The 27,779-nt window shown below is 27.7% G+C and overlaps 1 protein-coding gene across 3 annotated transcripts in view; it reads left to right on the forward strand.

Annotated features, from left to right (window-relative positions):
- The window catches only part of LOC123295208 (caskin-2), a 482,587-nt gene that overhangs the window by 286,232 nt on the left and 168,576 nt on the right, over positions 1-27,779 (forward strand). The window contains exon 2 of one of the 3 annotated variants that reach the window (XM_044876458.1): positions 9,245-9,310. The exons of the other annotated variants lie outside the window; for them this stretch is intronic. Coding sequence (XP_044732393.1) covers positions 9,280-9,310 — 31 coding nt within the window. The 5' untranslated portion in view covers positions 9,245-9,279. The remainder of the gene's footprint in view (positions 1-9,244; positions 9,311-27,779) is intronic. 3 annotated transcript variants of the gene reach the window in all.

Genomic DNA, 27,779 nt, shown 5'->3' on the forward strand with positions numbered 1-27,779 from the left:
TTTTTATTTCTAAATAATTTTGCTTTTAATTAGTTTTGAATGATGCTACATAAATTGTTACTTGATTGTCATCAAGTAACATCACGATAAAGAAATTTTAATTTTGGTGGAAGCAGTGGAAAAAATATATTAAAGAGGAAGCGTTTACAATGTCATAAAATGTTTGGAGTCAATTTTAACATTCTTCAAATTGTCCGATTAACTTGCAAATTGTACACGTATCAAGGTCTGATGAGTGCAATAATTTTCTGACCAGGATCAGCAGGAATAGCTTTATCTTTATTACTTTAATAATATTATCTTAAAATATTATTATTAGTGTTAAGGAGGGCATGGTTTTGTATTTAGGGTACTCGCTTCTCATGCAAAAGATGAGGTGAGGTCGAAACCCATTCGCGACAAAAAATTTTTCTATTTCTTCTTCTGTCCAAAGAGTGTACAATTTTTAACGATTTAACATTTTTTTTAGGTTTTGTAAAATATAATTTATTAATTTTAAATCGCTTTGATTTAAGAAAATTTAAAACTACTCAAATTTTAGTAACTCTTATTGAGTAATATGTTTAATGAGGCCTCAGTGTATTTTAACTAGTTTTTTGATATCACAAATAAAAAATTGATATGCGCACACTTTTTATAAAAATTGCCCTATGCACTATGCTTATCAAAATCAAGTAAATTTGAAAGAAAACCTTGGTTTTTAATTATACATTAATTAAGTCAATTAAATTAAATAACTTAAATTTAATATTAATGTATTTTTTCATAAAGTATAAGTCTTTAAAACAGTTTTTACTATGACATCAGGCTTAATAATTATTAAATCGAATTTATTTATCAATGACAATAAATGACAAAACAAAAATTATAAAAAAATTATAACTTAAGTAAGTCTAAGTATATAGCATTTACTTTAAAACTAGTTTTTTCATATTTCTTTTAAATAAATTATAATTTCTAATTAGGTTTTATGTAAATGACGAAGTATTATTATTATGTCATTTGAATATCAATATGAAAAAAATATATAAATTACTGTCTGTAAGCGAAATTTAGATTAATTACATATAAACATACTTGGACACTTCGAGAAATGACTAAAACTGTTTTCCCATTTGAATATCATTAGCTTTAAAAAAAGTGATATTTTGTCTTAAAAATGATTAATTTAAAAGAATTTTATAGTTCTCACTAATTTGGACTCATGAAAAACCTTGTGAGTGTCAAATTACTGGATTTGTTCAGATTAGTGAGATTGTATGGAAAACTTTATGGAAATAAGATTTTTATATTACCTAAATAAAGATTTTCATATTACCTAAAGAGCAAAAAGTTTTCACAGAGAATAAAAAGTGTTCAGATTACTGGATGCATTTGACTACCGATTGCTCGGATTACTGAGACTCTACTGAATATGAAAAGTCTTCTTCTCTAAAATTGAATTATACGCTAAGGTTGAAATGAACTCTACTCTAAGGTTGGAATTTTGAACTCTACTATAAGGTTGAAATTGTGAACTCTATTGTAATATAAGATTAGAATTTGGATTATGCGTTAAAGTTGGAATAATATACAGTCCAACTGTCAAAAAACAGAAAAATTAAACATTTTTTGGTATATCCTTATATTTATTTTTTAATTTGATATATTATTTCTGTAGAATGAAAATTGCACCTAAAAATATTGCGAAATATTATATGGCAGCGTTTAACGAACATTTTTGAATTCAGCCTACGATAAAACCTTTTTTTGTGAAGGGAGGAGATATTTTGATTTATTAACTTAAAATTCGATAAAAAACAAATATCTTAATTAGCCTAGATCCAATTATTTATTATTCCCCTTCAAAACAACTAATAAGAGATATATTGAAAAGGAAACGAAAAAAGTAATTTTAAATTATTAAAACACATTTAGGGTTAGCCTAGAAGCTACTAACTAATCATTTGAGGTAAGCCAACCAAAAACAACCACATGTGGTTTTTTAAGACACCTTATATATATTCCTTACCAACTATAAAAACGTATTTGAAAGAAGGTCTGAGGTATGTGTGTGCAATCGTCCATAACCCACATGATATGATAACACATACGGTTTACTCTAAAAAAAAAGTATTTTATGTATGTGTACTGTTCAAATATTTTAGCATGAACACGTATTTAGTACGTATACTGATTATTCATTGACATTGGTCTTAATTTATGGGACCTACACAGTTCTGAAAAATCTACGAAGCCCTTTTAAAAGTCTAGCTAATGAACGATTAGGTTAAATTACTTTTTGTTTTTTTTTACTTTTAATCATGCATACGATATTTATCTACATCATGGTCTATTCGATTATATTTGATGTTTTTAATATGATACATACAACGTAAACTAAATAATGACAAATATATTGTCTGGTAATCTTAATTAAAGAGAATTGAAAAAAATACACTCGAACCAGGACTCGAACCCGGACTTCTTGGATTCATGTCAAGCGCCCTAGCAATGAATCCAAGAAGTCCGGGTTCGAGTGTAGTTTTTTCAATTCTCTTTTATAAAGATTAGGTTAGGTTATATTTTATCTTAAAAAACAAAAATGGCTGTAATTTAGAGAGAAAATTTATCACCTCATTGTCATTCAATCTGACTACTATTTTCCTAATGACTTCACTCAAAATATCTTAATTATACAAGTGAAATTTACAAAATTTAAAAAACTCCCGACAAATTTTTTGAGTACGGAACCTATAACTCGTGCTTGAAACATATCTAAGAACATGCTCTCTATTTAATTACCTCTTTTTTTAAAGCCTTTTTCAAACTGAACCGATTTTGAAGATCATCACAAATTTTTTGTTTTTTCGAGTACGGAATCCTAAACTCGTTCTTGAAATATAGCTAAAACACGATGCCACAGACAGATAGACTCACACATATAGTGGTCAAACTTAACACGAATGAAGAGATTGTGAAACTCTTTTTCTACAGAATACATATACAGTGGACCCCCGGTAATCCGACAAACGTTTTGCAAGGCAGTATTGGACTATCAAATTTGTCGGATTATAGAGTACTGCCTAAGACCCCCTATAGTCGGAATTTTTTTACAAAAGAGTACCTTGTAATCCGACAAATCACAAATGCAATTATAAGATTCTATATGTTGTAATCTGAAGTACAAAATCATACTTCAATACAAAAATAATAGTCGGATTACGGGGGGCGTCGGATTATCCAGGGACTGTATTACCAAGAGTACATACACTGTATTGCCATATTATAAATCTCTACTTTTGTCCATATTAAAATTTGTATACTGTATATACAGTACACATGTTTTTTACATATAAATAATTCATATATAAAATGCAAATAGTAAATAAATATTATTAAAAAAAATAAAAATGTATAACAATAATTTAATAATTTTACAGAGGTAAAAAGTATATAATAATACTTACTGACTTACCTTACCTATTGTAATTTTAGTTTATTGCAGATTCATTACATCACCATTAAAACAATACAACACATAATATTTTTACATCAAAATGGTGTAACTTTTTTTATATTTTAGTTAACATAAGAAACATAATTTTTAATTCGTTTAAACTATTGTTTAAAATGAATTTATAGCTTTGGAGCTAGAGTATATAAAACAAGTTTATTTCCGTAGCTTTACATGCGACTTTTTATAAAAAACTGGTGGTGTAACTTCAGATTTAATTTGTATTTTATAATTAAAGAGAATTGAAAAAAATACACTCGAACCAAGGCTTCTTGGATTCATGTCAAGCGCCCTACCAATTAGGCTATTCGAGTTCTAGACACGAATGCAATTTTTTCAACTCAATGAATTTTTTAATTTATTTATCCACTTATTTATTATTATTATTATTTATTGTTTTTTGTTTACTTTTAATCATGCATACGATATTTATTTACATCATGGTCTATTCGACTATATTTCGACTATATTGTATTTTATACTTCGTGTAATTTGTTGTCTTAATATAAATTCGAAATACAAAAGTACTGGCTAGAAAAATAATATATAAACTAATACAAAATATCAACAGTAATTTACTTTTTGTTTATTGTGTATAGGCAATTTTATTACAGATATGATATACAAATTACATACTGAACAAAATTATATCTTAATAACCAAATCGGTGCGATACATTTTTATACCGTGGGTCTTGTTTTCATCATTTGCCTCGATAAGTTTTAAAATGAGGGATAAGTCATGGAATTTGATAAAAGAAAGATCTCGCAAACCCATAGAAAATAGGTATGGCAAATAATATATAAGATAAGGAAGGTCGAAGGAGTGTGGAAGAAATTGATAAATTTTGTACTTCTGTTTTTGAAATTGACTTTAAATTTATTTTTCTAGCATGTATAGTCTCGGGTAAATCATTTTCAACATCAGATAAATCTTATTCCTACAGTAAAAAAAAATTGACGTCACGTTTTTCTGTTTTCTTTGTTTTCTAAATATAAGATCTAAAATTCTGATTAAAATGATTTAGTCCATCAGTATTTTAGAAATTTTAGGATTTCGTTAAATTTTGACTAGGGAAGCTCCAGAACTATAACACAAATAAAACTAGTTTTTGTTTTATTAATGTTGATAATACATGGTCTGTTTATTGTCGACAGTTTTGTAGCTTTAAATAATATTTTTTTCATATATAGCGTGTAATTTTAATAGCTACCTTATACGGTCGAGTCACATGCCATGCATTAAAATTGTTTATAGAAAAATCGTGCTAAATTTTCTATTTAGTATAATATATTTGACTACATGAATAAAAAAATATCTAGGTAGGGGCTAACGGGAGGAAATTGTGAAGTACGTCGCCCATACATTAATCCTCATTTTTAGCACAGACGTGACGTGACGCATTCAAAATTGAATTTTTGAGCACTCCGTTTTGTAGTTTGTTTAGATAAAGCTTTCAAAATAGAATAAATTGCTTCCAGTAAATTGTCTTTTATTTGCAATTTTGACCTCTAATTTCTCAAAAACTATTCATTTAAAAAATTCGATCCATTGACATTTTTTATTAACATTCCAAGAAAGATCTCCCAACAAATTTTTAGGTAATTTTGAACAAAAGGTCTTTGATTTGTGCAGGGTTCTTTAACATTAGATAAAGTATAGGACATTTACAATTTCTAGAGAAAAAATCGAAAATAATTAAAATACCTTTAAAACTTAATAAAACACATACTTTATTGTTCATTGTATTACCATCTTTATTGAACCCGTGCATCTAAACAACTTACAAAAATTAAACATTCATCACAATAAAATTAGCGTGAAATTAAATGCAAATATATTAAAAATAACTTATATGAAATGACTGACTAAAACCATTTTGATAAAAATCTAAAATAAGTATTTTGAATATTTAATTTGAAGATCTTAACTTTATTTTTGGTGAAATTGTTTTGGTATTATTATTGAACTGGTCCACTTTTTAAAAAGATTATAATTTATAATTATACAGGGTGTATTTTTAAAAGCTTTTATTTGACTTGCAATGTATGTAAGGATGTTACGGTGGATTCTTTGCACTCAATTTTGAAGTAGATATCTTCAATCGATTGAACTGAAATTTTGCATACACATATAATTTGGATGACAATGCATGGTAAGGTTGCGCCGTCCTGATTTTCCCATCGCTTCCACCATATTTTATATAAATGCATTTTTTTAGTCTTAAATTAAAAATTTTAATAAAAAATGCTTTTTAAGGGAAAAGCTTTTATTGTACTAAAAAGTAGAAAATAATTTTATCTATAAGTCACTCATACCCGACTATTTGTAAAAGCTTGAGGCGTTTAATATCAAGGATGAATCGAAAAGTAATTAGGCATGTGGAGTAGATGAGGCGTTTCATTTTTGATATTCTAAATTAATCGCCTCAAGCTTTTACAAATAGTATGAGTGACTTAGAGATAAAATTATTTTCTACTTTTTAGTACAATAGAAGCTTTTACCTTAAAAAGTATTTCAGGTTATTAAAATTTTCTTTAACTTAACAGAAGAAAAAAACATTTATCGATGCTTAAATAAAAAACAATTTTTCGAACAAAAGTAAATGATGAATCAAGGCATTTATGCTAACCATTGCCATGGATGCTTAATAGATAATTCAGTGTCAGAATTGACATGAAATTGTTTAATCAATTTGAAAGATGGATGAAAAAACGAATATTTTTATATAATTTTAAACCTTACAGATTCGGTAGAAACCTTACAGATTTGGTAGAAATGCAAGGTAAAAGTCCGTAAGATGAGTTTATTTTGCACTTGATCAAAGAAAGCATATCTATGATCTCCTCTTCAGCTGAGAGTGACAAACATGAGATCTGAGACTTTTATTTGCTCCTGCGGTGAATATAATCTTTTTCTGCTCAACGAGGGCGAATAGCAGCAACTTAGTCTAGCAAAGAAGGACGAAACTTGACACTTTCTGCCCAGAGAAGAGAAAAATTAATTGTACGAGCTTTTTACATTGATATTTATCGATAAAGCTGACGATACTGACTTTACACGAGTTCACAGATAGAAAAGAAATTTCTTTACGAATTATGTTGGTTTGTCGATAAAAAAATCGATCAAAATCAAGACTTAAGAAAATTATTTGTGGATTTTGAATTTCAGTCGATCCCCCATATATATATTAAATTATCAAAATTTGTATAAACAAGACATGTAAAAATACTGATATACATACATACATGAATACGTACATGTTACATGTGTAAGACATTTTCCTTTTTCTGGGGCAATGGGATAATAATCTTTCAATCTTTAAATTAAATATGCACAATATTTATTAAGATTAAATGATCCTTAGGCTAAAAATATAATCTTATTTAAATCCGGGTCTGTTGTCTAAATGCATAATAATTTGTTGAAAATATTTTCGTGTAGGCGTACTTAGATTGAAGAAGCGTTTTTTGTTATATGGTTAATTTGGCATATACTTATATTTAAATAAATTATACTTGATATAAAATGTATTCAGTGTTGAAGGTCAAATTTGTATTTCATTATTATATTTGATCATATAACCGGAAGTCATAACTTTTTATAGTAATTTATTATTTCTTATAGGTAGTCATTTCTGTCAGTCATTCACTTGACTCACATGTAAATGTTTATAGATAGGTATATTTTATTATGAATAGGATGTTTAGAATTATTAAGAATCAATTTTTATTTATTGAAAATCTATCGTCTATGCTATGTTCGATAGATACAAACAATAGTATTCGTGGTATTTACACAAAGAAAGTGGTTTTTCACGGTTTCTGATAAACCACATAAGAAATGCATAAAATAGTGTTTTTATTTTTAAATAAAATCTTTTTCATCGTGAGCGAATTTTAGCGTAACTGACAATTATTTCCATTTTCCATGATTTATTACTCTTTCAAGTGTTTTAACTATACTTCGCTTTGAGATAAACCACTTATAATTATAAAATTGAGATATCTGGAAAATTATACCACTTTGGGTTTTTGAAGTAAAAAAATTAGTAATCGGAAAACGTACATTTTCCTCAACTGTAATTTTGAATAATCTTTTCAATGTTACATGGAAATTTCAGCTCTTGTATAGCATTTCCAATTTGGATAAAATAAGAAATAAAGTGAAAAACATAAAATGATTAAACATAAAATTTTATTTGGTAAAATTATTGTCTTTCAGTGTGGGGATTTAGAAATTACTGATTGCGAATTGAAATCAACATTTGCAACCTTGCATTGCTATAAATCGCTATAAATTTTTATATTTTAAATATTCGAAGCATATGCTAGGAATATTTGCGTGTAGCTCATAAATAATTCTATCGGTGAAGTCAATAAAAACCATACACTTTAAAACTGATTTAATTGATTATTTCGTCATGCATCAAAAACTGTAAACCGCCATTGAATATGATACTATAATTTAAATATCACGAAATTTCTTGCGATAATTCAACAAATTTTGTTCGATTTTCCTTTTACCATTATTTTACAAACAGTAAAATAATTCGGCTATTAATAATATAATTCGTTAATTCAAGTAATTCCCCTAACATATTTGCTGTCGATTACCAAATTGAAATTAAATTTTAAGCGAGAAATTTAAGAGATTATGTGCTTTGGGGAATATTTGAAATATTGATTAATATGTTGATCAGAACCAACATTTTTTAATATTTCTTGCTTTTAAAGATCTATTATATTATTGGGATCTTCTGATGTCAAATTCACTTGTTGTACCCTGTATATAAAAAAATGTCTTGCAAAGTATACTAGTTTTAGCCACAATTTTGTAACGCTTAAAAATATTGATATGTACGAACAAAATTTTGGTATAAGTGTTAATAAAATCACTAAATGAGTCTATTTAGATATCAAGTTTAAATTTTTATAGCGAGCTCAGGACGTGAGTTTGATTCGTAAATGAGCAGCAAAAGTCAATTTGCCCTTGAATTTGTAGCACCCGCCTTATAAATCGTTAGAGATAGAATTCAAATAGATATATAACTCAAATAGATAGAATTCAAAGTAAAATGTTTCTTAGAAAAAAATAAAAATTTTGTTTGAAACATTTTTTTGTAAACATCTCTGTTTATCCGTGAAGGCACAATTTAGGACAAAATCTTGGTGTCCATTTTCTCCAAAACTTGAAATAAAAGGCATTTGAAAATTTGAAGGTAGTTCAAATAATAATCTTGTGAAAAATTCTTGAAAAATGAAAAAAATTCTTTCGAAAACCATAACAAATGGTGTTGGTCTATTAAAATTTTCTAATTTATAAAAAAAATGCAAATACTGACATTCAATACGTTCTATACAGGACATTTCAACAATTTACTCAGTCAATTGTTTGTTTCCACTTGTTAGTAGTACTAGTGTTCCGCAAACCAACCACGTCATCGAAGTCAAGCTTTGTACATATTGGGTGTATTGTCTTTTAAATCGACCAAGGTTATCTATGCATTGAACTTAAAATGTACAGATTAACACTACACAATTTATAGAAATTCATTCATTAATTATACCCACTGCTTTCAAACTAACTCTGTACCTTAACCTTGTCAAATGTTTTTGCACTTTTTGATAAAAATTCCAATCAAATTTTCCTAAACTAATTAATTATATTTAATTATTTACTAAAAATCAATTAGTAATATCTTAAAACTAAAAAATATACTAATTTTTTCCTTCTGTTTTTTTGCAGGTGAGTGATTTTTTCTGTTGCTGTAGATTTTATAAATGATTATGAAATCTAAAATTCGTCAATATTGTAAGTAGTAAAATTAACACTTAAAGCTAACTAATTTATTTATTTATTTTTTTTTTTGCATGAATAATAATTTTTTAATTAGCTTATAAATTTTAATTTGATAGAATTTTTTAACATATTAATATCAAATATATAAACAGATGTTAATTTTGTATGCGTTGATAGAGAATTCACACAAAAAACTATTTTATGAGTTTCCTGTAATTTTTTAGTCTTTAAAATACCGAAGATACCACTTTATGGTAGATTCACACCACTCAAACTTTTGTATGTACTTAAATAAATCAAGGTTAGAGGTCGCAGAAAGTGATTTCAAGAGTATTTATGTTTTCTTTTTATGAAGCTTCAGTGGCTCAATTGTGTCTCCAGGATATCATAAGTCACATTATTACTTCAACTGTCAAGATATTATAACCAAAAAGACATCGAAATAATTTTTTTATGGTCTATATTTCAATAAAGTTTGATATACCATATATATGAAATATACCAAGTTTATTCCCAAGTTTGTAACTAAGATTAGTCCCAAGTTTGTAACGCTTAAAAATATTGATACTATCACTTAATTAGTTCATTTCCGGTTGTCTGTCTGTCTGCCTGTCGTCTGCCCGTCTGTCATCACGATAACTCAAAAACGAAAAGAGATCTCAAGCTGAAATTTTATAGCGTGCTTAGGACTCGTAAATGAGCAACGTAGGTCAATTGGGTCATGGGTACGTAGGATCTATCTCGTAAACCGTTAGAGATAGAACAAAAGTTTAAATGTAAAAAAAGGTTCCTTATAAAAAATAAACAACTTTTGTTTGAAACATTTGTACGTAAAAGTAGTCGTTAATGACCGCGATGTTAAAAAGCGACTTTAAATAAATAAATTATAAGAATAAAAATTTTTACGTAAACATCATTGTTTACCCATGAGAGCGCAAATTAGGCGCAAATTGTATAGTATGTATTATATGGGAATATCAAAATATCAGTTATATATGTGTGACATGTATGGTAGTGTAATGTGACAATAATAATACAACACTGTCTATACATAGTATTTCAACAATAAACTCAGTCAATTGTTTGTTTTCACTTGTTTGTACATGAATTTTGTCCTGTAAAATTTTAACTCAATTCAATCATCTGGAAAGGCTCACGACTTAATATTCGAAACAAAAAGATAGCTAAATTTTTCTAATTTTGTGTAGAAAATCTGCCCATTGCGCGACGAAAATTGGCAAACCTTGATAAATAATCCAAAATTCAATCAAGGCTTTATATTCCGTACACAGTGAAGCAAAATTTATTATTTAAAAAAAAAATTTTATTACATTTTAATTTGTATTTTCAAACAATTTTGTTGTAGATTGGTATCTTTTTGATTAAACGAGTTAAATAAAAATAAATTTAATTAATTTCTTGACGGAAACAGTATCTGCTAAATTGATTATATTTTTTGTGATTTAAATATTTTCAGCTTGGATCTTATATTTCTTTGTAAATATTCACAAAAACATATTTGTACATAATTCGGCTTCATCAAAGTCCTGAAATCCCCTAATCCTTTTACAATACTAACATTTTTTTACCTTTTCTTAAAAATTGGGATTAAATAAATTCTAACAAAATGATTTAAAGACCTTGTAAGTCAATTTTTTTTTATAAAAATATGTAAACAAAATATCAAAATATTTTTTTAAATATGTTGTATAAATTACATCATAGAACATATTTATATTTTACCTTACATTTTATTACTTACATCGAAGTAATTTATTTAAAATAAGTAAATAATATTATTATTGAATAAAACCTTGTGATATTAGTTAATAAAACATTTATAATATAATTACCAAGTATAATAAGTAAAATTACATTTCAGTAGCTACTTATTTAAAAAAAAAAGTCTGTAGATAAAAAATAAGCACCATAAAATATAATATAACTACAGTGATACCCACCCGCTTCGCTTGGTTTAAAAGTAATGATTGATAAAGATTGTTTTCTTTTATCCCCTTTCTATAACACTCGAAATAATGGTAAGGATTGTTTTACACAGGTAAAATATATGTATGGTTTTCTATTTTTTTTAAATGTATAATAGTCGTAATTATTCAGAAAAGATGGCCGTGAAATATTTTATATTGACTATTTTTACAGAAATCTGTAACTTATGGTAATGTCAAATGTCTACTTTTACAGAAATCTGTAATTTATGGTAATGTCAAATTACATCAATTTTGTTCAAATTCGTATTTTAATGGATTAAAAAAACCAAAAAGGCAGATTTAATTTATCTTACTTTTTTATTTAATAATTTCTTACCTACTTAATTAATATTTTTCTTTACGAATATTCGATTTAATACGGAACAACTGTATATGCAGCACAGGTAATATTTTTTTTTTTTTTTTGTAAAGTGTCAGTCACTCATTTAGACAGACAGACTATTACGTCCGTAATGCGACGTGTATTTATTGACATGAGATGAAAAAAATAAAAATAAAATGACAACCTGTCATACATTTAATAATAATAATATAAATTTTAATAAATTGATTTATAAAAAGGGATACGAAGGTCTTCCTTTCCTATCCTAACCTTTTAAATAAAATATTGATTTAGGCTGGAAATATTAAAATTTTAAATATTTAAGGTGTTTCGGGAGTTTTACCAAGGACTCAATACGAAACTGAAACTTCAAGAACGTTTCTTATTGTTATTTCTTTTTAAAAATCAACCTGCCAGTAGATAGTTTCAAAAAATAATCAGTATATAGTTTCAAAAAATTAACCCCCCTCCCCTGTAATAAAAAACTGTCAATAAACACCTTTTCATTGGTTCATTAGTTTTATGTTCTTTATTTCTTAGAATTTGTAAAATCGCGTTGATTGTTCGGGGCAGTTGTCCTGCTCGATTTATCTTTGGTAAATAAGAATATAGATAGATAGATATTCTAAATCACCAGAATACATCACAAATTGCTTTAGAATATTTGATCTAAAAATTACTGTACAATTCTCGTCTCTTTTGAAGCTCAACCACAACTTTATAGGATTTACTGTCACTCTGAATGTTTCCCAACCAGATAACGTAGAAGTAATAGTTTAGAAAGATTAATCTACTTTTCATATTCTTGGACTGTTGAGAATTCCAAGGTTTGCTTTTCATTTTTATTAAAATTTTTCCTTTCTGCAGAAATTACATAAATTAGACTGTCATACATTTGAATAACTGTGCAAATGTCAATATGAACGGAATTTTTTGCAGACGCGTATAGTGGGTTTATCTGCCAACATCTTTGTACAAAATCTTAACCTAGCCGGCCAACTGCAAATCAATTTCTATTAAAATCTAAGATCTACTAAAAGCCCATAGCCACTCATCTCCTTAATAAATTGATTTAAAATTACTTGGGAACGATAGATTAATTTTATGGATAAAATATTATTTAAATGAATTTGAAAAATAATTTATTAAAAACCTAACTTTGTGTGTCAAATGAAATTTTATAACAAAAATAAAAAACAAACTTTGTACAGGATCCGATAAAAAAGAGTTTATTTATATCTACCTACAAACGTTGATGGTAGAAATAATATATGTTTGCTTAAAATATTTGAACTAGATTTTGTAAATCACTGACCAAAATATTGAAGATTGATGGAACCAATTTTAACTCTATTTTATTTTTTTTAAAGTTTCGAAGTTTATTGTTTCTTCTTCAACACCAGTTTAATTCCATTCAAATATATGGTACAAATTTTTAGACAATGATTTTCACAGGATATGCTTATGATTACGTGTATGTACGAAGGATATGCTTTTGACGGACGGTATGAAGGTTATACGGCTTTAAGAAGACTTGAGGAGTACCTGTATTTGTTTTTAAGATTGATTTTTTTACATCCAGTTTGTCGCGAAGTCACTCCGTCAAATTATTTTAATCCACAACGCTCGTTATTGAAAAATGTCAAGTTTGTACAAATTATGCTCAACTGCACAAAAGTTCTAGAAACCTTTTTATGTTACATTCTGTATAATTCAGGTTGAATAATTTTTATAACGTTGACACATTAATCAAAGTTTAAAAATGTATCCATTTTTATGCATCAATTCACTTTTGTAGAATTTATTCGATTTAAAAAGTAAAATGTTTGCTCATAGCTGAGGTATAAATTTCATGTTTAATTGACAAGTTACTATGTACTCCTCTTGAAGCCTATATTTTTGTTTATCTCTTCTTAAGAGAGTTGCGAATCTAATTTAAAATTTATTACTTTTCAAACTAAGTACTTTTTTATTTATTAGATTAATAAATAAAATTGTGTATTCATTTCTCAGATAATTTTTAAAGGAATATTAATTCGTTCGTTAAATGAATTTTTAATGAGATTTTATGCGTTTATTTTATATGAATTAATTGGAGTGGGGTATTCAAAACTACAAAATTTGATTTTTTTAAATTTTTAGGGAAAATTCCATTATAAAGAGTGTTTTTTTTAAGTATTCACATCTTTGAGTTGGCAATACTCTTTTGTTTTATTACCGATTTGAATAGACATCACGAATAGTGAATAGACTCACACCAGAGCAACGCTTGCAAATTGTTGAAATATTTTAGTTTTCATAAATATTTATTAAATTTTTTATTAATTTCACGTAATGGTGTTGTTAATTGTCCTTCAAGATGATACGATCTAACCCCATTATATTATTTTCTATAGGAATATATAAAGTTGTCTACGCTGATAAACCAGAAACGATTCGACACATAAACATTCAGTGAGTTATTAGCGAAATATGACCGTAATTGCTGCAAAAAAAAACCTCAAATATCGAAATACAGACTTAAATGCTTTTATTACATACATTATTTTAAGACAGGTATGGGCGAATTTAAGGCAGGTATGGGCGAAGTCGAAGTCACCATTGTTATAACTTTATTGTGTGTCATAAACTTTCTTGTGTGTCTCTTTATCCAAGTCCGCATTGCTCATAGAGGTGCAAGCGAGACTCTTCTACCTATCTTAGTTTCTCTTATAGTAATGAGATAGGTATACAAAAAATGTTGTCTCTCTGTCTTACTCGTATTTTTGATTGTCACTGGTTAGGCTATCACTGTCTTACTCGTAGATTAGATACAAAAGTATGAGGGACTTCTCTAAGCCACGTTTGCCCATGCCTGTTTTAAGGTGTGTTAAAACTTAAATTTTTGATTTTAAAAAGTTGCTGTATATTTATGTTTTATCTACCGACTAAAGTCGTTTTAGTTAATGTCTAAAAAAGGCGTGGCCCTTAGGTCAAGATTTTTATAATCATGTGAACATAAAAACCCATAATAAAACTGTAGGCAGTGTGGTTGTTATTCAGCAAAGTTTGACGTAGTAATCAATCATGTAATTAATTGATTGCTTATTTATTAAATTTCAATTAAATTAACCTTCACCCAATCGACAAATTCTCATAATTAACTTCTTGGTAACAAGTTTTTGAATTCATCCCGAAAATCGAAACAAAAAATTATATCTCTATAATGACTGCTCTGGATAAGGGTTGCTCTATAGCCAAACATCAGATGCACAAGCCATAGCTCTCAAATCAATTCAACGGAAATATGAATCCATTTTTAGGATCCCTCAATCCATTTTGACTAGTTTTGGCGTGACGTAAGTACGTACGTAGCATGTCGAAATTTTTCGATTTGAGACTGTTGTTACATTCAGTTTTTTTTTTGTACTTTCAACACGGTTATATTAAAAATTTTCGAGTTCATGGTTTCAATGGAAACGGCATATATAAAAATTTAGTTATGGGAATTGAAAATAACGTCAGTCGATATGGAGAGATCAGTGTGATATTATTTGAATTATTATACCATGTATATGAAATATACCAAGGTATACTAAGTTAAATCCCAAGTTTGTAACGCTTAAAAATATTGATGCCATGAACAAAATTTTAGTCCATTTCCGGTTGTCTGTCTGGCGTCTATCCTTCTGTCATCACGATCACTCAAAAACGAAAAAAGATATCAAGCTGAAATGAGCAACAATGGTCAATTGGGTCTTGGGTCCGTAGGACCTATCTTGTAAACCGTTAGAGATAGATCAAAAGTTTAAATGTAAAAAATGTTCTTTATAAAAAGGTAAACAACTTTTGTTTGCAACATTATTTCGTAAACATCACTGTTTACCTGTGAAAGCGCATATAATGCGCAAATTGTAGTATTATATGGGTATATCAGTTATATGTGTGTGACATGTATAGGTATATGTGTAATGTGATAGAGTAATCAACACTGTCTATACATGATATTTCAACAATTAACTCAGTCAATTGTTTGTTTTCACTTGTTTTTAAATATATTTTTTGTAAATGTGTTAGGAAATCAATACAATACAATTATCTGAAAATTATTGGTCTGATCTTTAACGATCGTGAAGTCGTCAAGACTTGTCTAATGTTGATATAAATGTTAAAATAGCCCCACAAAAGTCAAATACCTTTTTTTCTTTATCAAAAAGTATTTAGTGTTCATGTAATTTAGTTGTGTGTCGATGTTTGATTGTGAAACACAAAATGAACATTACACATTACATACAAACAAAACAAAAACACAAAACAAAAAAAAAGATGTTTTTATCAAAAAGTAACAACAAAACAGTTAGATTGGATTGAATAATGTTGGTTGTTGCTATAAAATAATACCTATATATGTGAGTGAAGTGTTCAGTTTATTGAACTGCTAATCATTGTTTTGTATGTATGACGTAAGGTATAGGTAATTAGTTACACTAAATTTAATAGGAAAATATTACTTATTTGAAACATTTATCTGTGTAACAAAAACCTATCTACGAGCACCATACAAAACCTCTATGCAAAAATCGAAATTGTTGGTAACTTTTACAGAAAATAAAATAAACAAAGATAGAATACTTCAAATTTATAACTTTCAGATTTTATGTTTTCAAGAAAATGTACATTAACCAACTATTTGAAGTTGGGTTACATTAAAAAAATGGGCAAGCAAATATCCTCTTTTCTACATTTATATTTTCATATTCATCGAAGAAATCGTATAAAAAAATATCAAACTGTCGATTCTCCTGTTCTCTTTACTATGTAATGACTTGGTGATTCTTATTTCTTTTTGATCGTATGCAAGATCAATGAGATCTATGGTTAACATCTCATATATATATTGGTTACACAAACAATCAATTGCTCTTAGAAAGTGGATTTGAAGACGTCAATTAGGCGTTATTATTTCTTCTCCGTATTTCAGCATTAAGGTAGTACCTACACGAAAGTGATATTCCAAGAATTTCTCAAAACTCAGAATATAAAATATTTAATTCATAATACACTTGCTGTTAAAATTAGAAGATGATTTACCATGCCATACATGAGATATTAGCAATTAAAAGTGACGCAATTTGTACGTGTACATGGGAGAAGTGTATAAAAATACACAAATTTACAAATATTATATTTATTTACCAATGAATGACGTCCACCATCTCTATGAAAAACTAATATAATGTAGAATACTATATTTAGAAAATATATAAATAAAAATAAAAATTATTTACCATATAGTTTCGATAAAAAACTTAAATAAATAACTCGTTTTAGCGATGATTTTTGTGGAAAAGATATGAAGACTAATGTTAAAGGCATATGTCATAGTGTGTGTGTTTATATGTATACTAGAAACAGTAGTGAGGAACTACAGTCTTGTGAAAATAATATATGGTATATGTATAATAGTCATAGCACAGTTAATGCACTGAATGATAGTATTAGTCCAAAACTTTTTGACTGGACGGTCGCGGAGGAACTACCTTAAATGTAAGAGCAACTTCTTACAACTAACTAATTAGCGAATTTTAGCGTGCATTTATTACATGAGTAATTATAAATTACTTAAAAAATGGTCATGAAATCTTTATATTGGCTGTAGTTGATCTATCGAATTTACATTGCATTAACTGCAGTTGTAGTGTATTCTTCTTCTTATTGCATTAACTGCAGTTGTAGTTTTCTACCTTCTGCAATAACTACAGACCTGTCATTCATTTAAAGGTCAACGCGATAGCTCAAAGCTTCCTGTAAAATCTGTAGAAATTGTCGCGATTATGTAATATCTTCTTCTATCAGCGGTAATGGCGACACACTTTTCACACGGTCTTTTCTCACCTCTGATTGTCCCGGTTTGTCATTTATCATATCCTTCTGATTTTTCCGTCACATATGCAGGATATCTTGGCTGAATTTACATTCAATCAAGATCATCCAAATAAATACAGGCATTCTCAAATGGCCTATCTGTATATGGAAGTTGAAAAATATATCCCAAAAAAAATACATATATACGATTTTATAATGATTTTAGAATGAGGTTTTATCTTTTTTTGAAAATAGTTTATCTCACAAAGACATGCCATAATTAGTGTATTTTTATTTTATTCTAGAGACACAAAAATTCATTATTATTTTAAGTGACAATTGGGTTTTTTTTAATCAGTTGAATGTGGTTTTTTTTAAGAATGAATAGCGGAAAAATGACACCTTCTGTTCAAGGTTTTTTTTTTAATGATTAATATTACAAAACATTTCTACCAATACAAGTTTTATTCATTCATCTTTATGTTATTGGATCTAAATTTTTATCATAATCTTGGTTTCCTGGTAATATGGTGTTTATGAATAATCACATAATTTTGTTCACATTTTTAAGTCACTTCAATGAAAAGTTAAAAGAGTATACACGTTATTTATTATAAATTTTTTTATATCAGAATAAGAGTGAACAAATTAGTACTAAAAAAATCCATGGGCTGTCACGCTTGCACGTTTGTATGCATTTTGCCTTCGAGTATATATTGAAAACTTTAATACAACAACATGGCTATTGCGACCCTTCTGATTTAACCCTTTTTAAAGAACTTATTTTAAATAAACCAAGAATTTACCTCTTAAAACAAGTGGCCGCACACGACCCTAGAAAAAGTAGACTAATCTTCACATTCCTAAATATTGTTTGTGAGTCAATAAAAGCTATTCATGCTGAGTAATAATCTTAAACGGTAGATCATAAATTTCCTTCCTTAGATATTGATTAATTTTTCTTATACAATCTGTGTTCGTTACATCTAGGCATATCAATATCACTAGTATGACAGAATACATGCGTTCAGCAATGCATCTAAGAAAGAGGTATTTTATACATATATGAAAATGAAGGGTCAAATAAACCTGGCTCCATTCATTTCAAAAAGTGAAATGGTAAAATAATTAAGTATTTCAAAACAATAATTCAAAACAAAGTCAACTCAAATATTGCAATTTCAATTAAAATATTTCCAAAAATTTGTCCCAAAAAATGATAGCTCTCCAAGTATCCTTTTCATCTCATCTGATGTCCTTGTCCATCACTTTGATATTGATTTCAGATGGAGTGTTATAAGTTTAAAGTGTTTATATGTGCGTCTGTGTGTTTCTCAGTGGCATCGTAGCTAAAAAAAAGAGTGTTATAAATTTGACTGCTATGTGTGTGTGCCTGTCTGTGTCATCGTAGCGCCTAAACGGATGAACCAATTTACAATTTTTTGGTTTCGTTTGAAAAGCAATTTAACGTAGAGTGTTTATAGCTATCTAGTGCGATTTAACACTTTCATACCCGAAAAAAATTAAAAAAGTGGCCACGATCTTCAAAATTCTCTAAGGAAAAGGTAATTTAATGGAGAGTGTTCTTATATATGTTTTAAGTGCGAGTTTAGGGTCCCTTAACCGAAAAATTTGTCGGTTTTTTTTTTTAATATTGTAAATTTCACTCGTATAGTTATCAATTATTTGATACAGTCCGGTTGCTATAACTTGAACCACTCTGAATTAAATACACCTTGTTATTTGAATTTGATTGATACAAAATTGATAATAATATTGATACGTAATATAAAATATTTTAATTTATCATTGTTTTAAAATCAAGTATGATACTTAAACTCATTAATTGTTGATATATTTATATTGTGATTAATGTACATATTTTGGTTGACATTATTATACATATACATTATAAATTCCATGGAAAATATTCCATTCATTCGTATTTTATTATTATTTATTGGTTTGGTCAATCATTGCAATACATTGCAATCAATTGTCTGTGTTGTTTTGTATTATTGATTAATTATTTATATATTAATTTAATTTACTTTTAAAACTATAATTATTAAATATTATTAAATTAAAATTACAAGTGGAATAAAAACAGCATATTTGTTAAAATAATTATTTTAAACAATTGAAATGTTATTATTATGTTTGTAATATAACAGTTCAAAGAATAAAAAAATGAAAAGAATAAAAAATATCTTTGAAATCGCTCCAAAATAGAAGCTCTCCGTACAGAGTTTTCAGCGAAATTTCAATAACGATCCAATCATCATATGAATACGATTTTTATACTTTTTGGATCAAGTTGCAAAGTACAGTTTTGTTTTCGTGATTTTCTCGATTTTTCGAAAGGCGTATCTGATTTTTGCATTTTTAGTTCAAATACGTATTCCTAAAGGAAATTGCAAAAAATCGGAAAAAATTTGTTTGTACCCGATTTGGATAAAAGTAACTTTTTAAAGCAATTTTTTCCAAAAAATATAAAAATCAGGCACCTATGACAATTGAGTGAATAATTTCTGAAATAACTAACTAAAATCGTATGCGGAGGGGGGGTATCCGAGGTAATGTCTTCAGTTGATATATCAAACGTTAAGAAGGCACTTTCATTCATAAAGGTGTTCCAGGAGTAATGGACGCCCTTTTTGAATTAGGTAGAAAATAAAATTCTAAAATGAAATCCACTTCCATTTTTTGATCAGATGCACGGATAATTAGCCAGTGTGGAGGGAGGGGAAATAGTTAGAAACTTCGAAAAAGTGAGACGCAAAAGCTTCAAAGTTACGCTAGAGTTTACGTATGCATTCGTGTGCAAGTGTATGAATATGTAAGAAAGGGCTGGTGTAAGGGTGTCGTATTAAAAATTGGAAGAAAACTTTTCAACTTAGAATTTTATTTTATACCTGATGCAATAAGGGCGTTCGTTACTCCTGGGACATTTAGTATAATAATAGAACTGCAAACTGCAGATAAAAAGTCCAACAAGAAACAGTTATGAAGAAATTTTATTTAAAAAACTTTTATTTATATTTTTAACAAACAAAACTAGATTTATTCTTTTTTTAAACAATAATCGGTTTAAAAACTAAATTATCCTAACTAGATATAATTTTTATAAATTTGTAAAAATGATCATCAAACAAAAATTCTTCATAGGTAGGTAGTTAGCTAACGAACGGAAGTTTTTAATAATCTTAACATACATGGATGAATTATAAATTTATTCAAACAATAAAAAAAAATTAACAAATATTCATTCGTTATTTTACATTTTAGCTAACTGTACGTTCCATTATATTTTATAGGCGGAAGATGCTTAAACGATTTACGACATGCAATCTTTAAGTATGGCAAGTAACTGAGAAATGTCGTCATATCGAGGGGAATAGTAATACAGTTTAAATATTTTAACGTGGGAAAAAGTATTATTGACATTTAATCGGAAACGGAATGTCTGTTAACCTTGATTGAACAGATGTGCATAAATTGTATCTCCTTCACCCTGTTTTATGAAAAGTCAAAACAATAAAATTTTTTTTTTCTCCTTAGGCAAGGCCTGGTTATTTACACACTTCAGTTTTCACTATTAAGGTGACGTAATTCATATTGGAAAAGGGTGGAAATATTACATATCATGAGTAGATTTTTACGCTCGTACTCCCACCCTCGCATCAGAAGTGTTATCCACCATTACCGAAAAAGTATCCTCACACACCCCCTTTATGTAATGACAACTACATTGGAAAGACTAAAGATCAAGAGCGAAACTCGGCTCTGCATCTTCGTCTATTAAATTTCCCTCGGACAACTATGTAGGCCAAGGTACTTATATTACTAATATATCCACATAGATATACATATTTTTTGTGGATTATTATTCAAATCGAGTATTTATTATTTTTTGAAAAAACTCATAAGATAATTAAAAGTGGTCACTTTTTATGGGTTCTATTGATATCATCTAATAATCTAAGATAGAATTCAGAAACTAGTCAAATACCCTATTATTCAAACTAGCTAGACGTCCTTCATAAATATCCAAAGTTTTCAATCATGGTCCTTGTGAATCTATGAATAAATTGATTAATTTATTAGTCTATTTTCATTTCTGAGTCCTGCATTGCTTCATTCAACACGTTTGCAAAGCAAAAATATTTTATTATGTAAATAACTGTACCTTTAAAAATGATAAATTGAAAGAAAAAAAAAAACAAAATATGACATAAAGGACGTCCTAAAGTTTTAATGCAAGCAAAGCAAAAGCAGTCAGTATTACATACACACATTTATACATATCAACATATACCTTCCTTCATCTTTTGACAGATGTCGCCAACACTTGTCGCAAAATATAATTGGATTCATATCCCTATCTCCGCTCCATGTATACTCTAGTTTGGTTTACAAAAATAAAAATATATTGTAAAAGTACCCATAATAATCCATATAGGAATTGCATTCATAATAATATCTATCATATGCATCACATATGTAGATTTATATAGAGTATATTTTACACGCATGCTTATTATGTTTTATACCGTATTGGAAATTAATTCTAATATTGCGAATATTTATTGATTGTATGTTATCTGTAATCCTTTCACTATATTGAGTCTTCCTACGACATCAAAGATTGTATATGCTACCGGAAAAATGTTTAATTGAATGTAGACATTCTATGGAAACTCCAGCTAATTATAACAAACTATTATTATAGATAAAAGTATAAAATATATTGTTTATGCAACTATTACACGATAAGTATTATATAACACCAAGGAATATGCAAATAGGGGTTCGGACTAAATTTTTTTATCACTTCAAATGAAGAATTCTCACTTCACGAATAGCAAAGTGAAATTGGTTTTTAAAAATCTTTACTAGTGTGCAAGATACGAACATTTAAAATTCCTAATTAAAAAAAAGAGGAAAATACCCACTATTGACGTCATACGTGGGTATCGCCAACTTTTTTCTTTTGCTAAAAGGAGGTAGGCAAACCTTTGAATGCAATCCTTGATTGCTTATAACTTCGTTTTTTAATCAATTTTAATTTCATTTTCAAATTTTATCATGGTATCAAGTCTAGTGTTATATTTTTATGGGTAACAAAGTCAATTCGACGTCTGGATTATCCCTTATTATAGATATAATTCGCCAGTAAAATTTTACAAAAAATGGAACTTAAATTTCTAAACGCGATATAAAACAGATTTTTTGATACCCCTCAAGAGAGTGTGAAACTACATTATGCAAGAATAACCTACTTGCAACCTACGTTATTTGTGAAAAACTGCAAAATTTTCGTACTTTTGTCAGTTTTGGCAATTTATTGCTAATATAAAAACTATTTGCTTTTGACATTAGTTCTCAAAAAAACTACCATTTGGAAAGTATAAAAATTTGTAGCCATTTAATCCAACGCACAGCTTTATTTGTCTATTAGTTTTTATACCCTGTATATATGAAATATATGTCAAGGTATACTAAGTTTAGTCCCAACATTGTTACGCTTAAAAATATTGATGCAACAAACCAAATTTTGGTAAATTAAGGTGTTTATAATTAAATCACCTAATTTGTCTATTCTCGGTTGTTCCACTGTACGTCTGTCTGAGGGCACGATAACTCAAAAACGAAAAAGATATCAAGATGCATTTTTTTAGATATGATGCCAGACAAATTTTCATGGTTTTCAGAAATGTTAAAATTTGCAATTTGGTTTTTGTTAAACCGTTACGAGATAGAACAATAGATAAAGTGTAAAAAATGCTCCTTAAAAAAATAAGCTACTTTTGTTCGAAACAATTCTTCATAAACATCATTGTTTTCTCGTGGGGAGATAAATTAGGGCAAAACTATGGTGTCCTTTTTCTCCATAAATATAAAGGATAGAGAGATGAAAATTTGTGGGTAGCTTCACCTAGTGAAGTTTTTAAAACTTTATAGTAAAAATGAAGAAAAAAAAATATTTCCAGAAAATACTTGGATGTAAAGCTCCTTTTTTGGTATGTTATTTCGATTTTTTCCTGATATCTATTTATTTATTCAACAGCTACTTAAAAACGCTTTTTTGGGTCTAAATATTATAATATAAATTTAATTTCTGTCACTTATCTTAGTTTCATTTGAGACGAACGTCAATTTGCAAAAGCGATTTCACAACATTGAATGAGATTTAGCTTGAAGCATATCTCAATTCAGTTTCCAATACTGTACATACCCATCTTTAGTACAAATGTAAATGATAAGTGGGTGGATGAATACAAGAAGGAAAGAAAAAAAAACAGATATTCACTTATATACAAAATCAAAACATAGAGAGTATTTTAGTGGAACAAAACAAAAAAAAAGATGGTTATATTTATTTGTGAAAAAAATTCTATTCATTTGTATATATGTATTGTATATCCATAATATAAAATACTTTATTCACTATTTACCTTCACAGAGCAGCAGAGAATCCTTTTCATGACATGACAAATATGAAAGATGAGACTACATCATCTCTTCGTCTCTTTCACTGTCTAAACACTATACATTTTGATATGATTGTCTCTTCTGCATATGTGAATATGTATGAATTTGTTTTTATTATAATATAAAATTCCTTCTTTTGTTAGATTTACTTAGAGTTGTAGATTCGTCAATATTGATTTAGATGTTCTGATGCACATCATTTATTGGCAAATTACTGTGGAATTAACAAAAATATGGGAAATTTGGAAATCAATTCTGGAATAAGTCAGATTTTGGCATCAAAAGTACCATTATTTAAGCAATCATAAGAACTAATTTAATATTCAAGTCTTTATTCGTTCTGTGCATTGTCTTTATTTCAGAGAGTTACCACAGTAACGACAGACTATTTTATTAATATAATTGTATAGATGGAAGTTTAGGGATTGTACATATGGTTTACATTGAACTTTACTTACTTTTTCAATTTCTAATGAAACATGTTTAATTGATTGTTATTTTTTAATAATTTTTATTTGACAATTACTATACCATTTTCATGTAAAAAACTGAAAATTATTCCTCTTCAACGCCAAAGTTATCCTCTGGTAGTGCTGGCGTCGGTTTGATTGTTATTAGCATGACTACGCATCCAAAGAATAGGTATAAAGATGTACATTTTTTGACTTGATTGAAAAATATTAAAAACTTGCATGAACGTAATTTTAGGTAGCGAAACAGCACTGAATGTAGGTAATATTGACAGAGCTGCCATTTTTAATTTTTGAGACCGAAAAATTTCGAATAGTCTCATTATCTTAAAATTTCCGTTTCTATAAACTCTTCGACACCATCGATTTTTCTCCGATACTAAATAAAGCAACGTGACAAAAGCCCCACATTTTGAAATTTGACATTTTAAAAGTATAGACATACCGATTTGTTGTGTGTCAGTGGAAAGTCGACAGTCTCTAGAAGGCGAATATATTTTTGTTAGGAATAAGAAAAAAGTATATAAACCTGAATTTTAAGCTGGCAGATCAATAAAAATTTTTCCGAGCTCATAACTTAAAAAGAGTAGCTCTCAATATAGCGCTTGTCAAGTTTTGTGGAACAAATAAGTCCAAAAAATGACTCCCATTTTTCATTTCTAGATTGGAGAAAGATCTATACGAAAATTATTTTTAATTTTTTACAAACTATTTTTACTCAATTTTCATGCTAGGGCACAATCTTAATTTCTAATCCCTATATATTATAAATGTGAAAGTAAGCATGTTTGTTTGTTTGTTGATGAAACTGTACAGCAATATAGCTGATATATCAGAATAACACATGAACTACAATTTATAAAGATATATTTAAAAAAAAAATTAAATTCAATTTGACATAAACCATTTTTAAAATTTTTACAGAAATCTTTAATTTATGGTTCAAAATGATGATTATAGATGGTGCAGATCATTATTTTGAACCATAAGTTAAAGAATTCTGTCAAGGTCAAACAAATCATGGCCAACTATCCTGATAACCTCAATGAATTATGACTATTTTACATTTAACAAAATTGAAAACTGTGTGTATCAAGAGAGGGTGAAGGCTATAAATCGGTTGTTTTTACTTTTAAGCCCAGTGAAGCGGACAGGAATCAATCTAGTTGTATTCTAATTTCAATTGATATTAAATATTGACCTCAGTAAGAATATAAGTATTAGTTTATACTCGTATGGAAATGAATTATTCTTTAAATTAAACAAGTTTCTCATAAGTTTTTCTAATTATACGGTTATTCAATTTTTTAACAATTCAAACACGACACTATTTAAGTCATAATAGTAAACCAATCAATTTTTATAAATTTTTTTAATTAAAACTCAGCTCATATTCTCAAGCTTTAAATTCAATGTTAAAACCTACTCAACTCACAATTTAATTATATTTTGTCAATATAATAACATTTATTAAAAATAATGTCTCATATAAGATAATTATTGTTGACTTAAGTTCAAGTTATAAATACCAGGTATCTAATAACTTATTTGTTGACCAACTAATAAATAAACAATATATGAATTTTTGTTTAATGTCCGATGTAAAATGATCATAATATGTAAGTTTCTACTGTCTTTTAGTACTCTACAAGCGACGTCACTGAGCTGAGCAACGTCTTTTAGTAAGACTACCGTCAATGCTTTCTGAAACTTTTTCTTTGAAACAAATATATAGTATAGAAAGTGTATCTAGCTATTTCTGTTGATTATTATATTATATAATTGATAAAGTAATAAATGATTGAATGTGTCTTATTTTCGTTTTTGGAACTATGTTCCTTATCGCACGATATTTGTTTGCTGGTTGGGAGTTAAAACCAAAAAAACTACAACAGACCCCAAAAATTGACATTTAGGTTACCTAGGAAACTAAAACTTTTTCAATCGATTCAGGCTGCCATGAGTTTAGAGAAAATGCAAAAATCTTTTTATGAATGTCAATTTGTATTTTTGTCAAAATTTTCTGTTTTATCATTTAAAAAAAATTGAGTTGTGAAAGTTATCAGAAGTTAAGGAAAGCAGATATCCTAATCAAACCAAATGTAATATACTCACATATTGGGTTGGCTACTAAATCAGAAGTATGTCCTTTTTAAACTAATACTACACTTATTTCATACAATAAAAAATAAAAGTAGCTATAAAATTAAATTCTTCAAACAATCAAACAAATATTTTACTTATAAAATGAATACTTTAAATTTTCAGAAAATTATCTTGTAAATAAAAAAAGTCAGCGCCACATATATAATGTACCGAGGAACGAAAGGAATATAGTTCCTACCGAGAGTCTCACGACACCTTTCGACCTTTTTTATTACTGTTCCTACCTGCCCCAATGGATGTTACAACAAACCTCAAGTACGGGATAAGCTGTAACATGGCCCTTTTTTAATGAAAATGTAATTGTGTTTTCCTATTTGTTTTTATATTTTTTATATGATTTTATCAATCCGCAGTTTTTGTTGATTTTTTCTACCCGTAGTTTCGATATTTTTCGAATTTGACTTAATAGAAAAATGCTTGAACTACCAATAAAAGTTTTGTTCGTGATAATTTAACCAATTCACTTCAAAATGTATTATTTTTTCTAAAAATTGTTACAACAAGCTCCTCGCTTCCGTATTCACAGTTTTAATTTTCAACATGTTTTCCTCCTGGTATAAATATAATATAATAACTAATAAATAATTATATTAAAACTAATAAATAAATAATAACAATCATAATTTAATATATAATAATAAAATATTAATTTATTATTTTATAATAGATAGGTATCTATTTATCATATAACTATTATATTTATTTAATCTATGCTAGAGTTAGGTAAATAATAATAATCATAATAATAATAATGATTATAATCTATGGTCGCTATAATATTACTTATTATCCATAGTTTGTTAGTTAATAGCTAATAATCAAAATATATTTTATATATCCTATTGTTTTAAATATAAATAATATATTTATAATTATGATTTTTTATTAGTAAAAAAAATAATGGACAGGTTTTACTGTGACCTTTATTTAATTAAATGAAAAAGATGATCAATTTATGATCTGTTTTATTTAATATACACGTCTTCTTCATCTTAATGGCATAAGGAACACACCTTAATTGTCGTCTATCTTGATGTCTTGGGAAGCCACTTTAGTTAGACGCCAGTCATTTTAAATAAATATTAAGATATGAAGGCATTGAAAATGCTGTTCCTGTTCCTAGTTCTTGTCAATTATTATTTCTAATTCTAAAGTGTCAATTTTCAAAAATTATT

This window comes from Chrysoperla carnea, chromosome 3, assembly GCF_905475395.1.
Source record: "Chrysoperla carnea chromosome 3, inChrCarn1.1, whole genome shotgun sequence".
NCBI classification, from domain to species: Eukaryota; Metazoa; Arthropoda; class Insecta; order Neuroptera; family Chrysopidae; genus Chrysoperla; species Chrysoperla carnea.